General features: G+C 48.7%; 1 protein-coding gene across 1 annotated transcript; it reads right to left on the reverse strand.

The window, feature by feature from the left end:
• Nucleotides 1-212: 212 nt before the first annotated feature.
• On the reverse strand, nucleotides 213-3,118 carry NEIL2 (nei like DNA glycosylase 2). The gene is given in 5 exon segments (XM_030946243.1): nucleotides 213-529; nucleotides 864-1,060; nucleotides 1,915-2,110; nucleotides 2,113-2,245; nucleotides 2,981-3,118. Coding segments are annotated over 5 exon segments (981 nt in total).
• Nucleotides 3,119-9,111: the final 5,993 nt, after the last annotated feature.

Below are 9,111 nucleotides of genomic sequence, written 5' to 3' on the forward strand. Positions count from 1 at the left end.
CACTGTGGTGCAATTGTGACAAAAAAAAAAAAAAAACATGGACAGCCACCTTTTCCTTTCTGCAGCCACTCAGGGGACCTGGGACCTCCACTGAGCACTTAACTCTGCCAACTCCCTAAGGACCAAACTCAACAACCTAAAAGAAACCACAGAAACCTTCTAGGACAACGAGGAGCATGGATCAGAGACCACCCAGCACCCTGCAGGACAGATCACTCAGTGACTGGGGAAGGGTCCCCATCCCATGGCAGCACCGCAGGCTGGCACTGAGGGCACCACCACGTCAGCCTCTTGAAGCCACCCGAGGGTCCAAAAGTGCCCTTCATCAGGGGATGCCCCAGGGGACACTGCTCCTTCTGGTACACCCGGGGATGCAGCCCTTGACCTCGCAGTTTGCTGTGCAGCCACTCAGAGCTGAACTGAAGGGCACAGTCCAGCAGGCGCTCCAGATCTGAGAGAGCCAAGAGGGAGCCTGGTGTTAACGGGTGGATCCTGGCCAGGTACAAGATCTCGTTCTTGATGATGTTCCCTGGAAGGGGTCAGAAACAAGGAGACAGCAAGGATATTTCTAATCAAGGTAATGCCGGCTGCTGGCTCTAACTTGTCTAACTTGTGACTTCTGCCTCAAGGATCACAGCCAGCAACACCACTCCCTGTACCAAAGGTGACATCCAAAGAGTAGACTTAGATCTGGGACTGGACTGGAAGAGGTTCTCTTCCTTCTACTGTTGTTACAGACCATGAAGATCAACCAGAAGCTCTTCAACTAAGGAGAAAACTGCCCAGACATGCACTTCTGCATCTGTAGACATCCCACCCACCTTCCTCCATTTCTCCTTCTGCCCCTATTCCCTGGAACTCACCCAGCCCTGAAAAATATCTTTGGTCTAGGAGGGTGTTGCAGATGGGATCAGGTGCACAGAGGGCACGCAGCGCCCGGTCTCGGTGGAATTCCACAGCCAGGATGTCAGAAGCAGGATCAGCCCTGGGAGAGGAACACCAGAGCATCCGGCAGTTGTAGAAAACAAGGAAGCCTCCGCTCTCAAAGTGCAGAACCAGCCTGGGAGAAGCACAGAAGTTGGAGTCTCTCATCAGAAACATCTCTGAACTACTTGTTATGCTCTGCAGCTGGCCACTGTCTCAAGGCAAGGTGGCATCTTTAACAACTGCAGCCATGAAGCTTGGTGGTGAACCCACACAGCTGGTGGAAAGCTTTTCCTTCTGCTGCCCTGTGACCCTGGTTGACAAAGCCTTCAGCAGGACAGTCCACAAATCAGACAAATGAATGTTAAAAGTAACACAAAAAACTGTGTCTAAAAATACTTGTATAGAAATAAAGTCATCATTCAAAAAAATCACAGAATCATAGAATGGTTTGGGTTGGAAGAGAACTCAAAGATCATCTTGGACCACCCTCTGCCATGGGCAGGGACACCTTCCCCCACCCCAGGTTGCTCCAAGCCCTATCCAGCCTGGCCTTGGACACTTCCAGGGCAGTCACAGCTTCTCTGGGAAGCTGTTCTCCCTTGCTCTGTACAATTCCAGTGGGATACAGGACACAAACCATGGCCATGTTTTCAATTCACTGCTGCCTTTTACAGCATCACTCCAGCCCATGATTCCAGGTGTATGACATGTTTATTATTTATCCAAGACTTTTTTAAAAACACCTAACTGGGAGAAACTGGCATTTTTAGGGCATGATTCAGCCTGGCATCCTAAAAATTCTCTCTTCAAGATAAAAATCTTAGCAGAGCTGGTACTGTAATCCCCAGACAACTGCATCTTACAATTCCACTGTGGATTCTCTGGTTGAACACACCCCATATTCACTCATGCCTTAAAAATTATCAGCGAAAATCAAGGCTAAGAGCATTCCCACACAGATTTGGTTTGGGAGAAAAGAGGAAATACCTGGGCACAGGATCCTTCCAGTCCCCCCTTTTATTGGCTCTGCTTGCCCTCGAGAACTCGTTTGCACGGACGCTGCCGAACATGCCAAAGTGGATGCGCAGCCAATTGCCCCGGCCCTCTGCTGCCTCTGGGGCTTCAGATCTTGAGTGCTGGGCTTCCTGCAGCTCCTCATCCTGGGAAAGGGGATGTGGAACACCAGCCTGTCCTGCTGTCCCAGGGCAGGACAGCGTGCCCCACAAGCAGCCTCTCTTTGCAGCGCTGTTTCTTCTGCAGTTGGTCCAACAGGACCTTCAGCTGCCACAAATGCCAGGTACAAGTTCTTCCCATGAACCTGAGAAAAGAGGTGGGATGTGCTGATGATCCATAAAGGATCCTAGCATTCTAGAAAGACCTGGGTTTGAATGGACCTTAAAGCTCATCTCATTCCAAGCCCCCACCCATGGGCAGGGACAACCTCCACTAGACCAGGTTGCTCAGCCCTCATCCAACCTGATTTTGCACACTTCCAGGGATAAAACATCTGGCTGTTTCCACACAAATCACTTATTTTCTACAACCTCTATTAGAGGGCACATCAGCCCACCCTGAACATGGGATTCATCAGCATCCAAGCCATCCCCAGCAGAGCTGGGGTCATCCTTGCAGATTCCTTTCTTTGCCTGCCTGAAGCACAAGGTGTTTAGATGCCACTCAATTCTGAATCCCTCACAGGTATTCCCTTCAGGTGTTTGAAATTTGTCATCATCGCTTCTGATTCCTCTTCCCACTTTGTGCTGGGCACATTTGGTGCTTTTAATTTTGCTCCACACCTTTAATCAAAGGTGAGGCTGCACCAGGGTTTGGCCAGTCAGGTCCAAATTATCATCTGGAGGTGTCAGGCCAGTGAAGCCCCAACAGGACCGACCCAGTGTGACTTCTGACAAGTACCCACAGCACAGACATCTCAACTTAGCCAGGTGAAACCCTCAGGGAAACATTCACAGGTTCTGCACCTTCTGTCACCCAGGTGTGGGACAATGGTGATTTCTGCCCTCAGACTTGTCATGGATCTGTAAATTCAACTCACCTGGGAGTCCTGGAGCCTCAGGGCATTCAGGTCATTCACACTGAGCTTCCGGCTGCTTCCCCCCACTTTGGCCACCACTTGTCCCACAAAAGGGGAGGTCAGCAGCTGGAACTTCCTCACTGAAGGGCCCTCTGGCATCTCCAGCAGCTGCAGAGGGATTAGCAGGTCCTTGTCACACTCTGCCCTAGACTTGAAGGGAAGCAGAAATACACAAAATATTCTCCTAGTTTTCCTCCTTAAGTTCCTGTGGCAAAATCCATGAAGATAAATAGGACCAGGGAGGTGGAGGAGTTTCCATCCTAGCAGATCTATATAATTTAATCCAACACAGCCCTGAATAACATACTCCAATGGCAGTTTTCATGCTACAAGTGGGAATTTGGCCTGGGGAATCTCCCAAAGTCCCTTTTTTCCTGGGGCAGTGGGAGGTTTCCCTGCCCACATCACTGGGGTTGGAAGTAGATGATCGTTAAGTTCCCTTCAACCCATTCCATTCTGTAATTTTATGATTAGTGACCCATCTTTTTCCCTATACACCATGGGGAGTGCTGCTCCCATGCAAAGATCAGCCCTGGAATTAGAACATCCCCACCCCTGGCTTTACCCACGGCTTGCCCCACTGACTGCAATGGCATGGAACCAGTTGGGGAGCATTCCTGCACTCTGCTAAGAGTATCTGGGAGCAGAAGGCTCTGGGTGAGGGGGAGATGAGGCAGCACCATCCTGCAGCTCCTTCCAGGAAGTCACACCAATACATAAGAGTTATTTCTGGCATGAAGCCCCAGTTACTTGCAGTTCTTCTGAGGACTCCTGCTGGCTGTGGGTGTACAAGGAAAGCTCAGCTTGGCTTTCATCCCACAGTGCCAGTTCTCCCTGCACACTAATCCCAGGGACCAACACTGATCAGAGGCTCAGCTTCAAGCTCCACAGCACTCAGTACAGGGCTCTGAGGCACCTGGCACAGCTCTGAGACAGATTGATGAGAAAATCAACAGCAACCCTAGGGCTCCCCACCAGAAGAGCCATTCCCATCTCATGCCAGCCATTCCTGTGCTGCAGCACAAACCAAATCTCTTTTGGAAGGGCTCAAGGCGAAAACATGTTAGGGAACATTAATGTCTTAGATCCAGGTACAGATATTAAGTGGTCATCAAAACTAGATTTAGCAAGGGTAAAAGACTGTGCTTTAGTCCTCTGTCTTCAAGGGCATGTAATGATTATTCACAGGCCTGCTCCAATTTTATCCAAAAAATCTGCATATTATGTTGATCAAGAGACAGCTAAAGAGATGCTTCTGCTACCAAAGGCACCAGCAGCAGTTTGGATCCCTGGAAACAGCTGGGCACAAGGAGTCTGTCCTGACTATCCAGGCACTGGCTTCGTGTCAAGCAGCACAGATTGAGCACCAGGACAGCCCTGTGAGCCCAGAGCTCACATCCCAGTTCATCACCTGCAGAACTCTGACTGCTGCTAAGTCAGTTCTCATCAGCTTCTTGTGAGAGATTGGAAGTACTGGGAGCTCTGTAAGGTATTAATGTTCACACTGCCCCAGCTGTAGCCTGACAGCAAAGGAACACTCCTCCTCAAGAGGAAAGACTGCCCTGTTCCCCACCATACGAGAACCACCAGCATCTGCCATCCTTATCCCATGGACCTGATTCCCTTATCTCCATGTACCTCCTTATTTCACATTTTTACTCTAGATCCACTTCAGTCTCATCCAAAGCACTCCCCCCTCCAAGGAAGAAGAGGAGGAAAACCATCCCCAGCCCTCTGCAGGGCACAACACCCATCTCACCATGAGCATGATACCTGAGCTGGTGCCTCTGCAGGTCTGGGGCAGGGAGCCAGGTCTCCAGGACAAACCCTCCCCCTGTATGGGCTCATTCCCAGTCCTTGTGCCCAGACAAAGGCCCAACACCCACAGCAGAACAGAGCAAGGACGAGGCTCATGCTGCTCACCCCAGCTCTGCCTGCACCCAGGGATTGCAGGAAGGCTCCCTGTGACCTCACACCCCTGGGCAAGGCTCCTGCAGGGACTTCAAGGCACAGCTCTGACCCTCCACATGCAGTCAGGGGGGTGCAGAGCTCTCCATCTTCTCACATTCAGCCAAGCATCAATTTGCAGCCATCCTCAGAAAACAGACATTGATTTCCCACCCCATTCTCACCCACATCATCCCAGGGCAGTGAAGGCACCCACTGCTTTTCCCCCAAGCCCCACATTCCTGCATCCAGCTCTCATCCACTGCTCTCCCCAGGCCCACCCTGTGCATCCATTTGGGGAGCAGGCTGGGCAGCCTTCCCTCCCTACTTCATTACCTCTCATCTACTCCTCACAGCCCTTCCTCTGCCTCCACCCACCCTCAACTGGACTGAACAAAGCCAAACCCCTTCCACCCACCTCTTTTTATAAGGGAGGAAGATCCTCCCTCCCCTCCCCTTCCCAAAAAGCAGGGGAGCTCCCCAGTTGGCTGCTGGGGGAGGGATGGGCGGTTCCAGGTGCTGATCTCACTCGCCCCACCAGCTGTACCGGTTTGGAAACTGGTTGCACTGGGGAGGAAGCTGGGCAGTACCTGGCAGGGTGATTGGGTGCTCAGAGCAGGGCTGTGCCCCTGCAGAGTGGGAGGTGGCTGAGCACATTTTAAAAACAAGTGATTGGCGTTTTTCGCAGCGCAGCCCTGGCTGACAGCCTGGTTTCAGCTCCAGGCTGTTGTCTCTGAGTTCAGCTGGAAGCACTCAGGCTGAACAAGGCCTACCGAGTAAAACTCAGTGAGAAGACCAAAAAACTAAGTCATGATGGTTTTTAAGTGCCCCCAAGGGCTTTTCCCCTCTCTGCTGTGTTCAGGGGTTTTTCCTCATTTATATTAAAATCACAGTCACAGACTGGTTTGGGTTAGAAGAGACCTTAGAGATCATCCAGTTCCACCTCTCTGCCATGGGCAGGGAGACCTGCTACACCAGGTTGCTCCAAGCACTGTCCAGCCTGGCTTTGAGTTGCTTCAAACTGGGTCTGTCACCTCTGAGTTTTTCATCCTGTGTTGGCCATCCCAAATCCTACATAAAGAAGGGGGCTGTGTGTGGCTCAACATTGATTTTCCTGCAATGACTCATTGCTTGGGAATTCCCAGGCAATTAATTTACCAAAGATTTTGGTTCTCATTTATAACCTAATATTTATTAAATAGGAATTTTATATAGGACAAGGAGTAATGGGTGCAAGTTGAAGGAGGGGAAATTTAGATTAGATATTAGGAAGAAATTATTAACTTTGAGGGTGGTCAGAAATTAACTTTGAGACACGGGAACAGGTTGCCAAAGGTGGTTGTGGCTGCCCCATCCCTGGAAGTGTCAAAGGCCAGGTTCAATAAGGCCTTGAACTAGACTGGTCTAGTGGAAGTTGTCCCTGCTCATGGCAGGGGGTGGGACTTGGTGAGCTTTAAGGTTCCTTCCAACACCTTCACATTCTATGATTTGGGAAAACATTTCCACTGTGAGGGTGGTCAGACACTGAACAGGAACCCAGAGAGCTGGTGAGATTTCCATCTTGGAATATGTTCAAAACTTGGCTGAACAGAGCTCTGAGAAACCTGATCTCATCTTTTCTGACTTTAAATTCCCTGTAGTTTTTTCATTGTGATCTCTCTGAGACAGGACCCACTTCACCATTTCTTCTCCAGGTGCATTTCATGTTTTCAGTATTTCATTTACCCCCTGCCCTCTCCAAGAAGCCTGCGAGGGTAGACAGAATCAAGCAGAAACCTTCTGGTTTTATTATCATTGTTTTATTTCCATTAGTTCTAAAGGTGTAGAAGTTACGTGGATTGGTAGCCATACTACTTCATAATAGATATTTTTTTACATCTTTAAATAATTACAGCTTGTTCAGTTGGTTGGTTTCCCTCTCCCCCTTACAAAGAAGTGTCTGTTTCCATGAGACCTTCCCAGATGACCTGGGAAGCTTCAAACTTTATACATGGGGAGAAAAAAAAAAAGGCAAAACAAAACACCACCCCTGACATAGTCACAGCTTCAATGTCACATTGAGAGTTGTTGATTGGTTTTAAAGCTCCCTTGCAATATTCCTGAGCTCCTCCTGATTGCACCCTCTCCATCCAAGCCCATAAGATTGCAAGTGATCTGTGCATCTTGTCTGATCAATTTACAAAGAATAACTGAAGTGAATCAAGATAATGCACTTCCACAAAGAGCAAAGACATTTAGAAGTGGTTAAATGACCTTTCTTGGCTCCCTTGTCCTGGTTCTCATCTGCCCATCTCAATTTGGTGGCCACTGGGCCAGTGCCAAGGTCTGGTTTGACACACCCAAACCTTGTGCTGTAAACCATTCAGCATCAAAATTTTCCTGATTATGGGTGATCTCAAGTGGAACAAATCCCACAAATGCAGTTTTAAATGTGCTGAGGTGTTTTGCAGGAGTGGGCCCTTCCCTCTTGCTCCTCAGAGAAGGGATAGTTCTTGGTCCTGTATTTGTGTAGGACCTGGTATGGGTCTCATGAGGTTCTCCAGCAATAAAAGCAGTAATAAAACCAATAATTACTTTGCCTTAATGGGTCTCTAATAATTGTATCTTAATTCATTACCAAAGCAGGCTTTAACTGCCTCCCCCATCACAGGCAGGGAAGCAGAGCTCAGGTGGAACCTGTAATTTTGTAATTGCTCCTTTTGCTGGAAGGAGCCGAGTGAACTGACAGTGGCAGCACTTAAATCCTCCTGTCCTGTGAGTATCCCTTGGCCTGTCACCTCTGGAGTTTGTCATCCTGCATTTGCCACCCCTGCAAGACATGGCTCTGAGTGATTCCTGGGCTTGGAAACCACATTCAGCCTCCCACAATGACTCCTTACATGGGAATCCCCAAATGTGAGTCATTAATTTGCCAGTGATTCTTGGGGAAACATTTCCAGCATGAGAGCAGTCAAACACTAGAACAGGAACCCAGAGGGCTGCTGGGATTTCCATCCTTGGGAATATTCAAAAGTTGCCTGAACAAGGCCTTGAGAGACCTGATCTCATCCCTTGTGAGTTAAATTATTCTGTAATTTGATCATCAGAAGCCCTGAAGAAGGGGACCCATCAATTATGGTGTGTTTGTACCCCACCTGAAATGCTGATGCTCATCTGAGATCAGTCTCTCACCATCCTGATACCAGCACTGGCCTGAAAAAGACAAAATCTCCTGGGCCAACAGCAGCTCTACAACAGTTTTGGGTGATTGAAAAGAACCACAGAACCTGGTGTATCTGAACTTCTGCTTCTGGTGCAGAAAGAGGGACAAAAGAGCTAATTTCTACCCCTAAAGAGTTGTCCTCTACCCCTAGAGCTGTCCTCCAGAGTTTCACCTTTTGAAATCAGATACCTTGTTCTGTTATCAGGGACTTGTAAATGCTTCTCACCCTGTTTCAAGAATTTTTTTCAGGCTTTGAGGAAGGCTAAAATCCAGTTAATAAATCCCTACCAAGGGGACATAAGGCAGATATGTTCTGCTGGGTTTTTTTCCTTCTGGCATTATAAGCAGAGTTCTTTCTGGCATCTCTGAGTGGGTTTTAAGGGCAGGAGAAAAATTCTACTGGGGAATTTGGCTTTGAGGGAAGGAGGAGGAGCACAGCAATAGGGAAAGGAAGGGAGAACCAATGTGAGCCTCCAGATGGAAGGAGAAATAGGGCTGTGGTTGGTCTGGACTTTTAGTCCTTATCAGGAGGCTCCACTCCCTCTTGGGGCTTTCCAGGTTAGTTGGATCTCAAAAGTTGGCATGAGCCATGTGGCATGAGGTGCAGGCTGCTGTGTTATGGCCAGGAATTCACAGCCAGATCCCAGGAGAGCTCAACTGCCATTTACAAAGGGATTTACTTGAGGAGGAGTTTGGCTGAAGATCTTCCTGCCAATGGAGAAACACCTTTGTGTTTTCACCTCAAATTCATTTTTTTTCAGGGCTATTTCTGGCCTCTTCTCTACAGCCTAGCAGGTCTGAACAAAATCACAGAATTTAATTTCTTTATATTCATGTTTCATGAATGTCTTCCCCTCATCTGTAATTAGCACTAATGAGGCTAAACACTGCATTAGCTCCACAAAACAGTGGGAACTGGTGCAAACACCACCTAGCTGTTCCC

Source organism: Camarhynchus parvulus, chromosome 3 (genome assembly GCF_901933205.1).
Source record: "Camarhynchus parvulus chromosome 3, STF_HiC, whole genome shotgun sequence".
NCBI classification, from domain to species: Eukaryota; Metazoa; Chordata; class Aves; order Passeriformes; family Thraupidae; genus Camarhynchus; species Camarhynchus parvulus.